This window comes from Eutrigla gurnardus (assembly GCF_963514095.1).
Source record: "Eutrigla gurnardus genome assembly, chromosome: 22".
Lineage (NCBI taxonomy): Eukaryota > Metazoa > Chordata > Actinopteri > Perciformes > Triglidae > Eutrigla > Eutrigla gurnardus.
Genome location: NC_139933.1, coordinates 5,584,796 through 5,603,660, shown reverse-complemented (window position 1 = coordinate 5,603,660; position 18,865 = coordinate 5,584,796). Strand labels below are relative to the sequence as shown.

Sequence of the window (18,865 nt, the reverse complement as noted above, 5' to 3'; positions counted from 1 at the left end):
TGCAGAATTAACGACTGGTCTGGTTTTATAAAGCAAAACGCCCGTTTAGTTACACATGAAATGTTTATCAACATCCATCATGTTCGAAGTGCATTCATCGCATTTTTGTTTAAAAGAAATGTGATGTTGGGGGAAAAAATGACAACTCATGACGCACCACATGATGTCATGACGACTAATAGTGTCAAAAAAACACTAAGAAGCCTTCCAGAAATAATTCTTTATTGAAAAACTACAACTTAAGCGCCTCAGTGCGATTTCCCTGCAATACTTGATGCCCCTTGTTGGTCATGATGAAAGCAAATTTAACTCAAGTTTTTTTTGCAGGAACACAGCGTGACAGGATCTCAGTAATATAAGTGTTATTTTTGGCGACGAGCTCCTGCTTCATTCTCTTGAGTGCCATCTTCACCTCTTCCTCACTCATGGTGGCAGCGGCAAGTGACTTCGCCTTCTCCAGGAAGTCCTGGATCAAGCCCTCCCCCGCCTGAAAGAGAAGCCAAACAAAAAAACATCAGTTTCAGCATCAAAGAGCATTTACTTATTTGTGAATCAATATTTATGAATGAGGACCCAGCTTTATAAAGTTTTAAATATGTTATTCTTAATCACATTCTGTGACTTTTTCTCGCCCGTTCTATCACTTTAAGGGCTGAATAAAAGAGTGGCGAGGTGAAACGCATCACTTGACGTTCACGGAACATAGCTAAGCTAGCTAGCTAGCCAAACTAACGGCCGTTTTGTAGCCGCACATACGGGGTATTACGAGAGGTGTAGTTCACCGAGCGGTTTCACACAAAACGAAGTGATACAAGGATAAACTGTGGCTTTCTGGACTTAAAAAAATATCTTTTGAATTAACAATGAAAAATTATTTGTCGCTCCCACCACACGGAGAATACCGGAAAGGGGCGTGGCTTAGTATATTTATAGCACGCGAAGACGCGGCCGCGGGGATGCCATTAATCTGGGTTAGCTAACCTGGTTTAGCAACATACAAACGGTTAGCAGCCCCACTTCACCTACACAGAAGAATACCACCGCTGGGTGTAAGTATTAAAGTTAAATTTCATTGTAAACAACATTTTGTTCAAATGTAAAACTTTTTATTTTCAACTAAAAATGTAACATTGCCTCTGACAAATACCGATGCTAGCAGGCTACGGGTGAAGTGAAGCGGGGCCTTTATCTATATCGCATTTATTTTCTCTCAAATTTATAGAATATATTCACCTTGCATGGGATAGAACTAGTTGGGGCCCTTTTTTCACAGCAGACATTTTAACATGGAAGCGTAAACAGGTGTAATTAATAACATTAATTGTGGCCATGTTTCATTTAAGTGGGTCAAGGCCCATTGTGCATGCTGGCTCACTGGAAAGGTTGTGACACTAGAACGGATCCTTTATAAATTTTGTCAATTACAACAGGTCCTTACTCTACAATTTCATGTCAAAATGGCTGCTGTGAAAAGGGCCATTGACCCTAAGAAACAAGCTCATAAATTATGCATCTATAACTATCTGAAACTGTGGTTTACTGACCCCAGTTAGCCTTGCAAGAATCCTTTTGAAGTATTATCTGTACTTCTACTCGAATGCAAAACGTCTGGACTTTTGACACTTCTGCAGAATCTCTCATCTCTTGCATGGGATAAAAACAATTTCTTATCTCATCTTCAGTCACGCATTTTCCACGCCAGTTTTTTTTATGTCAAGCATAACTGTTTTTCTTGACGCGCACTGATCCTGGCAGCATATTACGGAAGCGTATTGCATTCACTTGAGTAATTTTTTTTTGGTTTGTTTTTTGGAGTAATTATTTCTGTTTTTCTGAGTAATTTATTTCTTTGGTCTGTTTTTCTGAGTAATTAATTTTTTGGTCTGTTTTTCGGAGTAATTAATTTTTTGGTCTGTTTTTCTGAGTAATTTTTTTTGGTCTGTTTTTCGGAGTAATTTTTTTTTTTTTTTCTGTTTTTCAGAGTAATTTTTTTCTGATTTTCTGAATAATTTTTTTTCTGAGTTAAGACAGCATTTGAAACAATAGACGCATTCATTCCTTTGTGAAAGCTCGATAATGGAGGCCAACATGACCGACTTGTTTAGTTTGATCAAGTTCTACTTTGATCTGGGATTAAGACACTGGGAGATAGTCCTGTCTTTGAGTCATATAGATGGTATTACCATAAGTGTATCCACTTTACACAGGCACCTGAGGACTTTGCGGCTGAATAGCTGAAGATGGGGCATGTGTATGCAGGAGTCACTACAGGTCCATGGGAGTCACTTGCAGGTTGGAGGTTCTCGCGGGAGTTCGAAGTATCGCGATAATTCAGAAAAAAAATTACTCCGAAAAACAGAAAAAAAATTACTACGAAAAACAGAAAATAAATTACTCCGAAAAACAGGAAAAGAATTACTCAGAAAATCAGGAAAAATAATTAGTCAGAAAAACAACCAAACAAAAAAAAATTACTCAGAAAAACAGACCAAAAAAAAATTACTCAGAAAAACAGGAATAATTACACCAAAAAACAAACCCCCAAAAAAAATTACTCAAGTGAATACAATACGCTTCCGTAGCATATGGTGTCATTATGCACGGCCATGTTTTCAGCAGGATACTGAAGAAGGGAGCCCTACTTGTTTGTCTGTCCGTCGTCTCTTGGCCTCAGGCCCTTCCTCCTGCTCCGATTTCTCTCCTGCCGCTTCCTGGAACTCTTCCAGCTCCTCTGCCTTCTCCTTCGCCATGGCGACCACCAGTGGCGGGAAGCATGCCAACTCGGCAACATGGATTCCAAAACTCTGATCACACACACCTGAACACACGGTTAAGGGCTGGGTCAGTTCACCTGTCTCTACGTACTTTACGTCTTACATTTATAAAAAAGACTCCAGAGAACAACAAACATGTCTAACTTTATATCACAATACGTCCATATTAGGGCTACGAAAAGCTCTTAAGTGAACTAAACTGCTTTAAAATGCGTGTTTTGTGCTGACCTGATTTGACTCTGTAGAGCATAGTGAGTGTGTTGTGGGAGGTCAGGGCCGTGACGTGCAGGTTGTGGACTGTTGGCTGCTGTGCCGCCAGGGCCGTAAGCTCGTGGAAGTGAGTGGCAAACAGACAGAAGCAGCTGATTTTGGAGGCGATGTGTTCGCTGATGGCCCAGGCCAGACCGAAGCCGTCGTATGTGGACGTGCCTCTGCCAAGCTCATCGATAATGATGAGAGAGTTCTCTGTGGCCGCACTGGAGAGAAAACACCGGCAATGAGAAAAGGCTTTTGCATCATCCCTGCAGCTGTAAATAGTTTGAACGTCCGTTCTTACCGCAGGATGGCAGCCGTCTCCAGCATCTCTGACATAAAGGTGGACACGCCTTTAACCTGGCTGTCTCCCGCTCCCACCCTGGCCAGGATGCTGTCAATCACACTAAGCTCCGCCTTCTCGCATGGCACAAAGCAGCCAATCTGAGCCATCAGAGCGATCACACCCACCTGGCGGATAAACGTCGACTTGCCACCCATATTTGGTCCTATAGACAAGGAGAGTAGAGTTATGCAAGTGAGTTTTATCACGTCTTCTCATTCACAGATATCAGCAATTACCTTGTTTATCTGCAGAAAAGAAACTAAACTTGAGAATTAGAAGAGGAACTAAACTTCTGAGCATTCCTCTTTTGTTCCCAGTGCATCTGAAGAACCGTGAAGACTAGTGCATTAGAACATTTACGCATTAAGAGATGACCACCAAGATTCACAATTTCCACACTTGAGAAAACAACAGTGATTCTTCTTTGTTTGCATTTACGTGCGACTGTGATTTCTGAATCGATTGAATGAGTGAAAAGGAGCGGAAACTCCAAAATCTCTGTCCAGGGCTAACGCTATTTTCAAGAGATACTTTTCCAGCACATTTCCAGTGATGATCTCACTGGTTTGACTCGGGGTAGTGCCCTATGAAATTACCAGATCTAATAATTCACTAGTTATGTTTTTTCGCCGATATCCGGGGTTTTCCATTTTAATCTTCCTCAATTCCGTGTTTTATGATTTAAAGCTCATTTCCCATCCGCAATGTCAGTTTGGAAGTCATCATATTACCTGTTATAATATAGAAGTCCTTTTCTCCCTGGGCGAAGGTGATGTCGTTGGGTATGAAGGCAGTGTCCGCGTCCGTCTCCATGCATGGGTGTCTGGCCTGCTGCAGGTCCAAACGCCTGCAACCATCCGCCAACAGCCGGGGCCGAACAAACGGCACAGGCGCCGAGACGGACGCCACAGCAAAGCTCACCACTGTGTCCAGCTGAGCTATCACGTCGCTCAGCGTCTGGAGGGGATCCACGTAACCTGGTGGTTGGAAAAAAGTTCAACACATCAGGAGACTGCAGCATTTGCAGACCACATGTGACCACAACAAACTTTCTTTGAAAGTTAAACGCACTGTACAGTTTGGCAGAAAATGTGAATGGAATCGATTACGAAAGGTCACGTAAGGCAAATTCCATGCAATTAGGAGATAATTCCCTCGTGAATCAGACTCTTTAATTCTTCTTTCTAACAAATCGATGCTATGCAGTCGAGACGCAGCGAGCAGCATCTGAGGACATTCCTCACCTGAGGCAATGTTGATAATCTCTTTGACAATGGCATTCTGGGCCTCCTCATACTCCGCTCTGTTTTTCGTGTACTCCTCATTCAGAGAGCTCAGCTTACTGTAGACATGTGACAGAGCACAAGACAACAGAGCATCAGCTGAGAGGAAAGGCACCGCTATCCCAGGCGGGCATTAGGTGTGTGAGGCAGCGAGACCGACCTGTTTGTGAAGCGCACTCCGTTCTTCTGAACATCCAGTGTGGTGAACTTCTTGTTGTTCCTGAGACTCTTCTCCTCCTTGCAGGTGACTCTCAGGTAAAAACCCAGCACGGCATTGGAATCCAGCTTCACCGTCTTACCAGCATCCAGGCCTGAAAAAAACAAAGAACCTCAAACAACATCCAAGTAAGGCTGACCCAATGAGAGATCAGACAGATGGCACCTTTGTTGTGTGTGGATGGATTGTGTGCACTGTGCTGGGAACTGAAACACGTATTAGCATGGACCACAGACTGTTTATTTAGTCACATGAATATTTCTCCTTGAAGCCCCAAAAACGGTATCTAGGAAAGCCCTACATTCATACATATTTGTCATCTCCATTATCTGGTTCCAGCTCGCTGTAGCAGCTACCTAAGATAACCGACATTTTCCCCCCGAAGACAAGTCATGTTCAAACCTCATTAAACATTTGTTCGTTTTGCTACCAGCCATCCTTAATGTATATATATCTACCCAGGCTTTACCGTCTAATGATTCTTCTAACCTATAACAAAAACAAAAGTCTTTAACACATGATGGCTGCATGGTGTAATTAAATTGCTTTGGCATTTTAGTCTCAAATCTTAAAAACTCAGCAGATGCATGCCAACAGTCAGCGCTTTAAATAAACTTCTTTGAACAGATATTTGTTAGATAAATTAATATTTTTTGTGTATGTTTATAATCACCTAGATCCCTGGCTGCACTGTTAAGCACTGCCTGCATGCTCTTTTCCAGTGCGTCCATGTTTTCCCTCAGCTCACTCAACACTGGATCAAACGACGCCTTCACCAGGAACTCGTGGTGGTCAATCTGCACACAACATGCAAAGAAATATATGATGTCAAGGACGTGTAGAATCGATAACAGGCAGACATGATGTAGAGAACAATATTCTTACATTGTACACATGTACATAAAATAGTAAAGCAAAGACCTGGTTCATGTCCAGCGTGGTTTCAATCATCTCCTGGTACTTAACGAAGTCGGTTATCAGGTCTCTGAGAGGAGAGAGGAACACTGCCTCCAACAGAACCTGATAGCTACCTACAACACACACACACACACCGAATTGAAACGTGTAGTATGCAGCAGGCATTGAATGAATGGACTGTACTGTATGTAGGCTACTAATACAAGCTGAAATTATGGTGGTGAATAAGTAATTCAACAACATCATTTTAACCATCCCAATGTCGGTTTAAACCATCAAAATTCTAAATGTTATCCTCTTACTTTCTTAATGTCATTTGCATTAAACACACATTTCAAAGGAACACGTGTAGGGATTCTATTTTCATTTAAATAATTAATGGATTAAACAAAACAATCTTGGTAATACTATTTTTTGTTGCATCATAAGCTGCTCAGAGCTAGTGTTGGAAAGTTAAACCGTCCATAATTCCTTTTCTAATATCAATAACCGTATTTACTCAAATTTCTTGCCAAAAACTTAATTTGACATAACACATGACGTTGTTTGCTAAGTGTGTGGCTCACAAGTCCGAGACATCGGTCCACCAATCGGACGCTTTGAGTCTCCACTCTGCCCACATGGCTCCTGTCGACTGTCATTAGTGTGTTCTTGTTTGAGCATTTAGATTAGACCAGGCTAATGTTTGTACACACCTCGGGACTAACTGCTTGTACCGACCACAGCTTTGTGTTTACCTGAGTATTTCTCCAGGGCTGAAACAAGGGCGGGAACTTGGCTCACGGCCTGGTAAACACGGTAGCAGTCCTGCAGCGTTGCAGAGTGACGGTGGAACTTCTTGGCCATGCGATGAAGATCAGGAAACCGCCGGAGCAAGTCCTCCTGACAGGTCTGCCTGAGCTCAGAGTCGCAGACGAAACTCTCCACAAGGTCCAACCTACACACACACACACACAATTTGTCTTAGGAGTGTAATTTCCATAGCAGAGTTCATGACTATCAACTAGTTGTCATGGTGTTTCACTCGAGACCGAATCTATTATGACTCAAACAAAACATTAGATTCATTACAGCATACACTATTCATTCAAAGAACAATGTAAGAATTAGGGAGCTTAGGAGTGTGTTGACACTCATATCTAACTAAATTATAACGAAATATGCCTCATGACACATTAAAACAGCTCTATCTCACCAAATTTGACAACTTATTTTCATGAGCTTCTTGACCCAAATACGGGACATTGTGCTCCTAAAACGTCAAGTGTATAAGCTTCTTTCCTAGATGTTCTTATGCTACCAGACATAAGTCAACAAGATGATTTTTCTGTGGTTCAGACACGTTTTACGGCTTCTTATTGCACTCGGACCTCTCCTAATGACTGCAAGCTAGAGTTCAGTTGATTGCTTTGCTACAGCCTTCTCTTGCGGTCGGAGTAAAACCCTCAATTTCCGAAGGAGGCAATTAAAACACACAATTGTGTCCGTCTTGGACTCCACGCGGTTCGTGTGGCCGTAGACCACCTCAAGCTGGAAGAAGAAAGCCGTGCCGTGCTTTTTAACTCCGGATGGTTCAAGCCGGGGCATGGTGGTTATGGAGTGTGGCTGCAGTCCGGACATCGAGCCGATTTCCATCAGACTTCTTCCATATTATCCACCAGGATTTACAGGGAATATATTTTTTAAAGGGGGCCACATGTCACAGTTAAAGTCTCCATTCATTCATTCATTTCATCAATATTTTGCATCTTAAATTGTAACTTAAGAACACATTATATCATCCACTGGACTTAAGTCACAGAGTCTGAAGTCTCTGGTATTTAAAAGTCATCGACACTCGTGGCGATGAGCTCCAGGATGGCTCTGCAAGCAGCTGATAGATAAAAGAAAGCAGCCGTGGTTCATGTCATCACTTACATGTACATGATTTACCAGCACCATCGTCACCACTGTTTATATTACACCATCCAGGAATGCAAAAGCAACGTGTGACGTCATACAAATGATAACTGCAGGACCAACTGAACCACTTTCTACCAATTTGTAAAGTCCACAACTAGAGATAACAAGACTCAAGGATTTGCTGAATGCAAACGTTTAAGTTGCTCCACCGCACTGCCCCCTCTTGGTAGATGGGACCACAACTTGGACTTGCTCACACCATCATACAAGCCAGCTGTTCGGCAGCAACATGTGACGGTGAGGACAGTCAGGAAATGGTCTCACGAGGTCATGCACAAAGGGTGCGGTGCCCTGGAAGCCAATGACTGGAAATCCCCGTATGAACAACATGATGACATTATTTGCAGAACAGACTTCTTCGGAGCCCAAACTTATACAAAGAGAATAAAAGGAGAGCGAGGAATTGAGAAGGAAACTGGAAGAGCAACTTTGTTGTGCTTTGTGACGGTTCAAACTCTGCAGGTCATTGTAATCCTTAAAAAGCTTTGTTGTAGACGACTGGACTTGCTTTTGGTTTTTGAAGCTTCTTCTCTTGGATTAGAAGCGAAACATCTTCCTGACCTTAAAGCAAATCCAGTTGCCTACAACAAAGCTTTCAAGGGTTTAATATGCTTGTTATATTGACTTTAATGTGAGACTCTGACTCCTGAAAGTGGTGTGAGTCGATGAAATTACCTTTCTTCTATTTTGGTTTTGTCCATGAGTGGTTGTTTGATCCACTGGTTGACGAGGCGCTGACCCTGCGGCGTACGGCACTTGTTTAACAGGCCAGCCAATGAATGAGCTCCACTGGTGTCATCAGGCGATCCCTGGAGGATACAATTCAAATAACGTGTTTCAAAGCCATTGACAAGTTCACTTCCCATAGCTTATGTAACACGTGTACTGCTGATGCAAAAACAATACAAAAACATAGCAATAATACATTTTTGTTCACTGTAATAAGAAAGCAAACACCCAAATAAACCGTGTCAGTATCTTAACTTCTACCTCAATTGGTTAATTAAAAAACTGGTGATGTGGTCCCAGTCACTAACCTGGAAGAGGTTAAGAGCCCTCACGGCAGCGTTGTCCAGCCTCATGTACTGACCCAGGTCCAGTGGGGTCAGACTGAAGGAATTGAAGTTAGACTCGTCCGAAAGCAATTCCAGGAAACGCACCGCTGCCGCCAAGCAGGACATGGCCACCTTTGAATGAAACCACACACAGAGAACCATTTAAACAGTATTCTGATGTTGCATATGCAGACGAGGGCATAATCAAGCTTCCAATCAGGACTTTTGATGTAGTTAACAATGCACATTTTGTAAAAATCGTCATCGTTATGCTGTTCTCAACAGCATAATGTGTGATAGATGATTTAAACAGTTTCGTTACTTACTCTGGTCAAATGTTGTGGGTGCATTTTTTGTTTACCTGTTTGTCCAGCTCAGGAAGCGTGTTGCTCGCTACAGTCTCTCCTTTCTTGGCCCTCAGCAGCCTGTTGAGATCCTGCACCATGTTCTTGCTACTGAACTCCGCCCTCTTCCTGTCAGATACCAGCATGCCGCCTCGCTCCACCACCTGTGCGAACACAAATCAACGTCTTCGTCACGCCATACGTCTGTCACTATAGTTGGAGTGTACATTGGCGCGGCGGTTTGCTTCCAGGTTGCAGCGAGAGATGATGGCAGTGGCTGCTGTTTGATGCTGATTTTTAAAAATGCATCATAGCAATGCTCTGCTCTTTTTTGCAAAGAAAAATAACAAAAATAGCTAAAAAAATAAGATCACATGAGATCACATTGAAAACCCCTGACTGTGAGACTTAGGACAGGATATTTTTACTACTTTTACTGGAGATATTTCTTGAACGTTCTCCAGTTAAACAGTGTGCAAGGCTGTTGACTAGGCATCTGTCTGCATGAATGAATCGCTTGAGCAACTTTCAAGCAGAAATACCCAACGTTAGTTGGTCTCGATCTCTAAATTGTGAGTATTTACGGTCTCTTTGTTTTAGAACTCAACCAATCAACTGGTGGATGCATCTAAGACAGCTTCAGGATTTTCCAATAAGCGCAGACACCTCCTACATACATATACGCCACACACAGTGGCTCACTTGGGACAGACATACCTCCCGTAGTTTCCCGCCGTCGGTGTTGCCTTCACCCTGGGCCAGGAGACACTCTTTGGGGCTGATTTGGACAAGAAGGGACTCGAGGTTGGAGAAGATCTCGTTGTCTGGGAACTCGCACACCCCCATCGTCCTCTGGGCGGCGTCCACGTAGCCGACCCCGACCACGCGCTGTCCATCAGCCCCTGTAGCAAAACGCACGGCTACGACTCCCGCACAACCCACTGCTTCGTTTCCACCACCGAACAGGATCTCCTCAAACTGAGTCAAGTTTCCTGGAGATGCCTGATAGGGGACAACAAGATGCATTTAAACAATGCGTACCTCTGCATGCATTTGACCATACTGTGATAGTTAATATGCAGCACATGGCTTCTAGAAAGGAGTGGCGCAATGAAAGTAGATCTACATCATCATACAACATAAACACTGACAGGTGTCAACACAATACCTTGTAGTCGATCTTCCAGTCGTGCTCCTTGCTGCTCTTGCTGTGGTTCTTGTACACTTCGACTCTGTACTGCCTCACCAGCAGCAAGTCTTTCACGAAGGCCTCAAAGTTCAGCTTGCTCAAGACCACACTCTCCAGCTTGCGAGACCCTGCGGACCAACACGCCAGCATTAACACGGAAAACGTCAAACCGCTCTATGAAGTAAGATGCGGCCCCTTTTTAGCAGGACTACTGGATGCATTAGCAGCTAGCTTAGCATGCGGCTAAGTCTAAGCCTCTGTGCATCAACAACACGCAGTAGAATGACAGTCTGAGGATCAGTTTGCTAGCTTTTACCTGAGCCCAAATATTTGATGACGGCGTTCGTCTTGAAAACTTCTTTCGCCGCGAAGACGGCGTCTTTTCCGTGGACGGTGTAGTAGTCGTTGCGGTCGAAGACTCTGAACGTCGTGTCCGGTTTCTCCGGCATGGAGAACACGAAGCTGAGGAAGCCATGCTCGGCCGCGCTGTCCATGGACAGGTTGTGTTTCGGTTGCACCGCCATGCTGGAATCTCCCGCGCTGGTGGGGACCGCTGTTTGGCAAACTACGTTCTTCTTCTTCGCTGTGTTTATTAGCGGCTCGCCAAACAACGTAAAAACGGAGCATACTGCCACCTACTGTATCGGAGTGTAACGACGCATGGCATTAGGCGACTAGAATACTTGTAATAATATATTTTATGAACATGCAGCCCCTAGCAAGACTATATTATAATGCATTTGTATTGTTGTTGTTGTTAATATTATAATTGTTATTATTGTTGTTGTAGGGAGTAGATGGAGCGACAACAACAAAGCAGCAGCAGGGGAAAAAGGCAAAAAAAGTAAAAGAAAAATGGTAGCTTAGATAGAACACCTTGTAGTTTAATTTGTATTATTTAGTGTTTAGCCTTTCATTTTATTTTACACAGGGTGGAAGAGAAATGCACCAAGATGAAATGAGATGTTTACGACATATTTTCAATATCTTGAATTTTTAAAGCAAAATGTTTATGACACGTACTCTAAAAGGAAGCCGACATGCATGCAAAACAGTAAAAGAGTTTTAAGTCCGAGGGAAATCTAGACACATTGGGCGTCATGACTGTATGATTACTGTGTATTAACAGCATTTGAGTGAATGTTGATAGAAAGAATAATCATTATGCAGTTCCTCAGCTGAGGGGCAAGTGGGACACAGTGGGAACTGTTTATCGAAAGGTAAAACATAAATGTTAATCACATGCTTGCATGTGAGAATATCAGCTCCTTTTTTCAGGATCTGTGAAAACATGTGGTCAAATTAATTAGATCCTAAGAAGCTGCTTTAACGTCATCACCAACAGCACATGCAATATGCTTCTAGGAAACGGGATCACACTCTTTTGTTCCATTGTCAAAGTGTGCGTGTGTGTGTGTGTGTGTGTGTTTTGGCCTCCAAGCGATACTGTGTTGACATTTTGGTCACTCTGGTTTCATATCATTCCACCAGTACGTAGTCAAATTATGAAAGTAATAAAACAATGATATAATGTCCCATCTCAATCATCTGATCTCACCAAATTTCCCTTCAATAATAGGGTAATTTCTTAAGAAAGACAGTTATTTCAGGCTGTACTTTCTATGCCTTATCCTATCGCAAACGTCTTTAGTATTTTTTTCAACCACTCCTGGGTTCAGCAAACATCAAATCTAGCAGCTGTAAAGAAAAAGGACCTCTCAAAATAAGTTGACATCAAGTACATATGGTAAAATGATTGTAAAAGTAGTATAAATGTGAATAATAAATGCATTTTTAATTTTACTCCTCAATTTTCAGAGTGGGTCTACACATACACAAGGCTATTTCTTGAAGAACACTGACAGTGACCTGTAATAACCGGTAATAACCAGAATAACTGGTTCTTTAACGCTGTGAGCGGCATCAACTCATGTCCTCATATTGGGTGCTCAGGTGCTCTTCAATGTGTTTCCAGCACCTCCCTGTCCTCCTTTCTCACACACACCTGTCCTCATCTACTCTCAGTCTGCATGGCTGCTTGTCCTCGTCTCACCAGTCTTCTCTATGCCCTCCCCAACTTGTTAACCCCCCCCCCATCGCCATATCATTATTTCAACTTTACGCTTGAATGTTTAGTCAGTCGAGTTCTCCTTGTATTCTTGTACCTGAACTAACCCTTTCAACTGCTCCCCTCGTGCAACCTCATCCTGCCCACGTCACTCACCCTCGTTCAGCCTGATCTCACAACAACAACAAAAAATCCCCAAACTCTGTGTCAGTGTCCTGCATTTCACCAATTTAGTTTTTGTCAAAAAGTTGGAGATAAATTAGATTTTATAGTTCCAAACGAACGGCTGAACGTCTTAAAACCGACTGAATCCTAATTTTAATAAGGGTAATTCACGATCAGGACACAGGATTTAGGTTGAAACCTTCCCTTCACACCAATTTGTGAACTGTAAATCACCATAGCAATCACACACCACATGCAGGAGGACAGCAACTCTGAGCCATCACAGATATTGAGCGTAAGTCGTCATGAGCCCAGCAGCATATTAATCCTTGTTTGCTGCGGAACCTTGATTCTCCTCAGTTAATGGAAGTTAACGCACCAACTTTTGAAACAATTGGTTTCAGATTTTATTCAGCCACCGTTTTCACCCTCCTCCATCCTGCCTCGACTTGACTACTGTCTGGTTAGACCCGTCGTTTGATCCACCACCTTGGTTCAGATTGAAATATCTATTGTTTTGTACAGGCCGTGGTCCCCAGAGGATGAATCTCAGGGACTTCGGTGATTGGACCTACCCTGACTTTTTGATGTTTCTCACAGGGAACCAACTATTGTGTGGCCTGCCTTGTATTTTGCTACAAATATTCAAGGCTTTTCTGACTTTTCATCCTGTGCCCTTTTTCTCATTCAGGATAAAAAGGGCTGGTGACAAGTGTTATTATCGTGTGCAGGCTTTCGGTATTCTCCCTTAAATGTGAACTCTAAAAGCAGAGCCTCTTGCTGTTTGATGTGACCAGGGAGCTGATGATATAAGGGGTTTTACACAACAATGTCCTGTGATCAGGGTTCTCACGAACCCTAAAATAAACATTTCCACTCATGGAAATCACACGGAAAATGATATAAATATTGGAAAACAATTAACCTATTTTCCAATAAACTAATAGTCGATCTATCAGAGCTCCCCAAAACGGAAAACATTGCCATCCATAAGAGTTAAATTATCATATTGCCATTCAAATGGTTTATGGACAGAAGTATTTGGAACACGCTGCTCTCGGTTATGTTGTGTAAAAACACTGTGAACAGACGCATGGTAGCATGCAGGATGGATGACCTCGCAACTTATGTGGCCTAAAACGAATATTAACATTGACACTAACGTTATCATTCGACTGTAAATATTTAGTCGCCGCTGGTTTGTAACTGTGGCAGTTTGGATCGATTCTTCATGACTTCGTAACACGTAAGAGACGATTTCATCGATGGGTTACAGTCGTAGAGCGCACGTCTTTCCAAATCAGACTTCCATGGAGGGGAACGTCGTTGTTTGGCGCCGTCCAAGTCTGTCACACCAGCGAGATCCTCACAAGTGTCCATGAAAATGATCTCTGTTTATATTCAGTGTTTGAATAACAGGCTGAGAAGTTATCCACCTAGAAGGGTTTGAATTGAACAGTATGCTCGGGGTAACAGACATGTAACTGATCACATTAACAACGGCTGCTTTCTTTTATCTATCAGCTGCTTGCAGAGCCATCCTGGAGCTCATCGCCACGAGTGTGGATGACTTTTAAATACCAGAGACTTCAGACTCTGTGACTTAAGTCCAGTGGATGATATAATGTGTATTGGAAGTTCTTAAGTTACAATTTAAGATGCAAATATTGATGAAATGAATAAATGAATGGAGACAATCTGCGACTGTTGGCATGAAGAATTTGTCACGTTGGGTTCTGTCAAATCGTGACGGATAATCACATTTTGTCAGAATATTGACGCTTAATTGGACGGATTGATTTAAATGCACACGTCGTGCAAATAACCTGCACAAAAATCACAAGTGACATTGAGTGAGACATTGACAAGTGGGAGCAGTTCGTGATTTGTTTTTCCTCCATGTCTTTAATAGTGTTTTCGTGTCCACTTGAAGACAGAAAGAACCCACAATGCACCGAGCCGGAGGAGAGCAGGACCAGAGGAGAGGTGGATGATGGAAGTCAATGGAAATGGCTTCAGGTGGTGGGGTTGATTGGCAGGAAGGTCAAGAGAGGTAAGCGTGCCCAGACATGACACACACACACACACACACACACACACACACACACACACACACACACACACACTGATAAAGAGGATCTGATCTGATTGGAAGAAGACTACAGGGGAACCTTCACAAACCTCTCGTGCGTTGACTCTTTAATCAGCTGTGACACCGGATCGATGGAAGTGCAACTTTAACAGGCCTAGCTGGAAATAAATCACGTCTGAGCTCCACGTGGAGTCATGAGCCCGCTGCCTGTCCATTTTCTAGTAAAGCAACATAATCAGAACGAATGGCTGGAGACGGATGACGGTGTGTCAAGTGATGAACGCTCCGCGGTGACATTTAACCTGCTGACGGAGATCCGAATGTGTCGACGTAGGCGGCACCTTGACGAATGATGCGCACGAGGCGCGCAGTTTGGGCTTTATAAGGGCTCCGAGCACCGGGAACCAGGAGAAGCCAGCCCACTGCACACTTGGCAAAAAGGGATCCTCAGCTCCAGGACTCATCTCATCGCTCCTTCTCTTCTTCCAGAGTAAAAAAACACAACAACAACAACAAAACATGAACGGAAACTGCAACGGAAAGGTCAACGACACCGTGGAGGAGTTCCACATCAACAACGGCTTCAACGACCTCATCATAGACACCAAGAAGTCCGCGGTGCACCGGAAGCACGAGACGTCCCGCAAAGAGGACGAGGACAAGTCCCGCTTACCGGCGCTGGAGGCCGCCTACACCAGCATCCTCCGGGAGCTCGGGGAGGACGCGGGCCGGCAGGGGCTGCTGCGCACGCCGCTGCGCGCCGCCAAAGCCATGCAGTTCCTCACCAAGGGCTATCACGAAACCATCGAAGGTGAGTCAACGGGTCCATCTCTGGGGGACCCTCTCCCTAATACGGACTCTTTCCCCTCCTCTCTTTATCTTATTATCGATCAACTGCTGAACAGCACTTTGAACTGCGCGGAATCGACTTGTTAACAGCTGTAGTTTGCGCGGTGATATTCGCATCGGATTGCATTCATGTGTGTCTTTCCCACAATGTTGTAGTGATGCATTGAGTAGTCGATTAATTGAAGAACATTGGCAACAATTGTGATTAATCCTTAAACAGCAACAATGACACAAGTTAAGTAGTTCTAGCCTCATAAATGTAAAGATCTGATGGGTTTCTAGAGGTTACTAGAGTAGATTTGAGTTCTGGGTTGTCGACAAAACAAGACATTTTATGATTTTATTTCCCCCGCATACTATTTTCTAACATTTATCAAGTGAATAGTTTTGTCAGTGGATGATATTTCCTGAAGTGTGCTTACATGCGTTTGTCCCCCCAGATGTCTTAAACAATGCCATATTTGATGAAGACCACGATGAGATGGTGATTGTGAAGAACATTGACATGTTTTCACTGTGTGAACATCACCTGGTGCCCTTTTTTGGCAAGGTAAGGGTGTGTGTTTTATTTTTTATTATTATATCATCTCTAAATTGTGCGTGTGTGTGTCTAAGCAAAGTCATGTCAGAATTTCCATCCATCCATCCATTGTCTACCGCTTATCCTGTATTCAGGGTCGCGGGGGGGCTGGAGCCGATCCCAGCTATCATTGGGCGAAGGCAGGGTACACCCTGGACAGGACGCCAGTCTATCACAGGGCCAACATGTAGAGACAAACAACCATTCAAGCTCACATTCACACCTACGGGCAATTTAGAGTCATCAATTAACCTATCCCCATCCTGCATGTCTTTGGACTGTGGGAGGAAGCCGGAGAACCCGGAGAGAACCCACGCTTTCACGGGGAGAACATGCAAACTCCACACAGAAGGAATCCGGGGCCGACCCGGGAATCGAACCCGGGACCCTCTTGCTGTGAGGCGAGAGTGCTACCCACTACACCACCGTGCAGCCCCATGTCAGAATTTGAATTACTAATATGTTCCACCCTAGTGAAAGCTAATAATAAAACATTGTTGTGTCTAATATTCACCACTCTTTGCTGTGTCACCTCTCTCCAGGTTCACATCGGTTACATTCCCAACAAAAAAGTGGTGGGGCTGAGCAAGCTGGCAAGGTAACGCACGCACACACACACACACACACACACACACACACACACACACACACACACACACACACACACACACACACACACACACACACACAGATCGTACCCTGCTGCTGCCACTGTGGCTGTATGTGTCTGGCGTTAGTGCTGGGAGGCTGCGTTCTTCTGTTATTTCAGTGCATTGACCTGGAGGATTAAGTCTAAAGCCCAGTAGCCATCATCTAGTCCCCTCGCCATGCACACTCACAGACCCGAGTCTGAACTCTGTCGAACCATGAGAAAATCCCGTCAGACCTGTGGGAATCGCTGCTTATTATCACAGCCTCTCTGTCTGTCTCCTTCTCTTTCCCTTTTCTAAAATATCACACAATCTCTGAACAAACTAACCCAGAACAACAGTAACACACTCACTGTTTTCTTTAGACGGGCTTTCCGTTGTTAAATCTTCCACGACAGATTCAAAGTTCTGTAGGTCTGTACAGATGAATGAAGAGAGCGGGGCCCGGGAGTCAGAGACAGTTTAACAGTTTATATATATATATGATGATCTAGAATCAGTCCTCTTCACTTTGCTTCTGCTCTGGTTTCTGCAGGATTGTGGAGATCTTCAGTCGGAGGCTTCAAGGTAAGCAACCAGAGAAATATTAGGATTTTGAATATGATTCAAGTCCTTTACCTCTAGTTTACCCTAAGAATATAAATGCAATCTGGTGTCATCGTGTCGCCACATTATTTTTGTTCCTTTCAGTTCAAGAGCGTCTCACTAAGCAGATCGCTGTGGGAATATCAGAAGCTCTGCAGCCAAAAGGTGTAGCCGTGGTTATTGAAGCAGCGTAAGTGAACACACACACACACACACACACACACACACACACACACACACATTTGGTCAAAGACCTTCCTCTAAGCACGTCAAATGCTGCAGCTGCAAATCTGACGTGCAACGCATGTTTGCAGGCACATGTGTATGGTCATGCGCGGTGTCCAGAAGATGAACAGCCGCACCGTGACGAGCACCATGTTGGGAGTTTACTTGGAGGACCCAAAAACCCGGGAGGAGTTCCTCGCTCTGTCACAGAACTAACGGACGTCATTCACTCCGGGGCTTCAGCACGGAAAGCCTCTAGAGTTAAAAGCCCATCCGCATCTGACTTTCAGGAAAACTACAAAACCATTAGCAGCAAACGTAAACGCTGCTGTTGGATGCAGGATCCGAGCCAACTCTGGAGCTCACCTCCATTTCTCTGACGCCTGATAGATTTGAGCCCTGCTGCAGAAATCCATCACTGTGAACTAGGAAACACAGGACTCACATTCTTCGTGCCTTTGGTATAGATATTTTACATATTACTTTGCAATACTGTTGTTATAAAGTATGCAATCTGATTTTTGTAGCATGTTTATAAGATCTTCCCTTTTTTTTTTAAAATAGGAATTTCATTGGTGCTTTTGCAATGTGATACACTCACACCTTCCCTTGCTTTACTGTCATACTTAGAATCCACGGATTTTAATAATTTAATGTACTGTCATTTTTAAATCCATGTATGAGAAGATTCTTTTGCTTGAATAAAATTATGATTACAAAAGCTGCCATGTTGCCTTAGTTTGTGTGCCAAAAAGCAGAGGCAACCTTTAAGCGTGTTATATGACGTGTTCACATTGGAAAAGGGAAATCATGAACTTGAGCACGAGGGGTTGGCTGTGTAACAGCTATAAACTGGGGTATTGTACTGTACTGTGCTATTGTGCTGATGTCCCTGAATGCACCACAACACCAAATTTCCACAGCAAAAGGGCAGTGACATAACGATCGATATAATTAGTGTACTGTTTTTTTTTATTTAATGTTAAACCACTTCCTTAGGAAGGATAACCTGATTAATTTGCTGCATCCCAACATTATCTTCTGTATAATACGTGTTTAGCTTGAGACCGTTTTGTGCTGTGGTAGAACAGCATGAATCAATAATGGCCAATAAACCAAGTGTGCGCATGTGGCTGAAAGCCTGAGGGCGAGCAAGGCCTTTAAATATCAAGAGGAGGAGCCTGTCGTCAGACAACCTGTGTAAAACCTTTATCTCTGACAGCAGTAGAGGGGAGGGGGGTCACACCTGACAGTGCAGCGTGCGGTTTCCAAATATGATTATTTAAGAGTAAACCAATTATTACAGGACAA

At 43.5% G+C, this 18,865-nt stretch overlaps 2 protein-coding genes across 2 annotated transcripts; one reads left to right on the top strand and one right to left on the bottom strand.

The window, feature by feature from the left end:
* Nucleotides 1-205: 205 nt before the first annotated feature.
* On the bottom strand, nt 206-10,904 carry msh2 (mutS homolog 2 (E. coli)). The gene is made up of 16 exons (XM_084040306.1): nt 10,657-10,904; nt 10,320-10,468; nt 9,869-10,153; nt 9,169-9,315; nt 8,790-8,939; nt 8,428-8,561; nt 6,528-6,727; nt 5,794-5,903; nt 5,546-5,669; nt 4,816-4,966; nt 4,617-4,714; nt 4,104-4,349; nt 3,331-3,535; nt 3,003-3,250; nt 2,643-2,818; nt 206-487 (listed from the first exon to the last, which is right to left on the bottom strand). The coding sequence occupies exons 1-16, from the start codon at nt 10,862-10,864 to the stop codon at nt 311-313; spliced, it is 2,808 nt and encodes a 935-aa protein (XP_083896432.1). The 5' UTR covers nt 10,865-10,904; the 3' UTR covers nt 206-310.
* A 4,280-nt stretch (nt 10,905-15,184) lies between these two features.
* On the top strand, nt 15,185-17,786 carry gch2 (GTP cyclohydrolase 2; the record flags this gene model as incomplete). Its single annotated transcript, XM_084040317.1, has 6 exons — nt 15,185-15,476; nt 15,955-16,064; nt 16,637-16,692; nt 17,280-17,311; nt 17,435-17,519; nt 17,644-17,786. The coding sequence occupies 6 exons, from the start codon at nt 15,185-15,187 to the stop codon at nt 17,768-17,770; spliced, it is 702 nt and encodes a 233-aa protein (XP_083896443.1). The 3' UTR covers nt 17,771-17,786.
* Between the last annotated feature and the right edge of the window lie 1,079 nt (nt 17,787-18,865).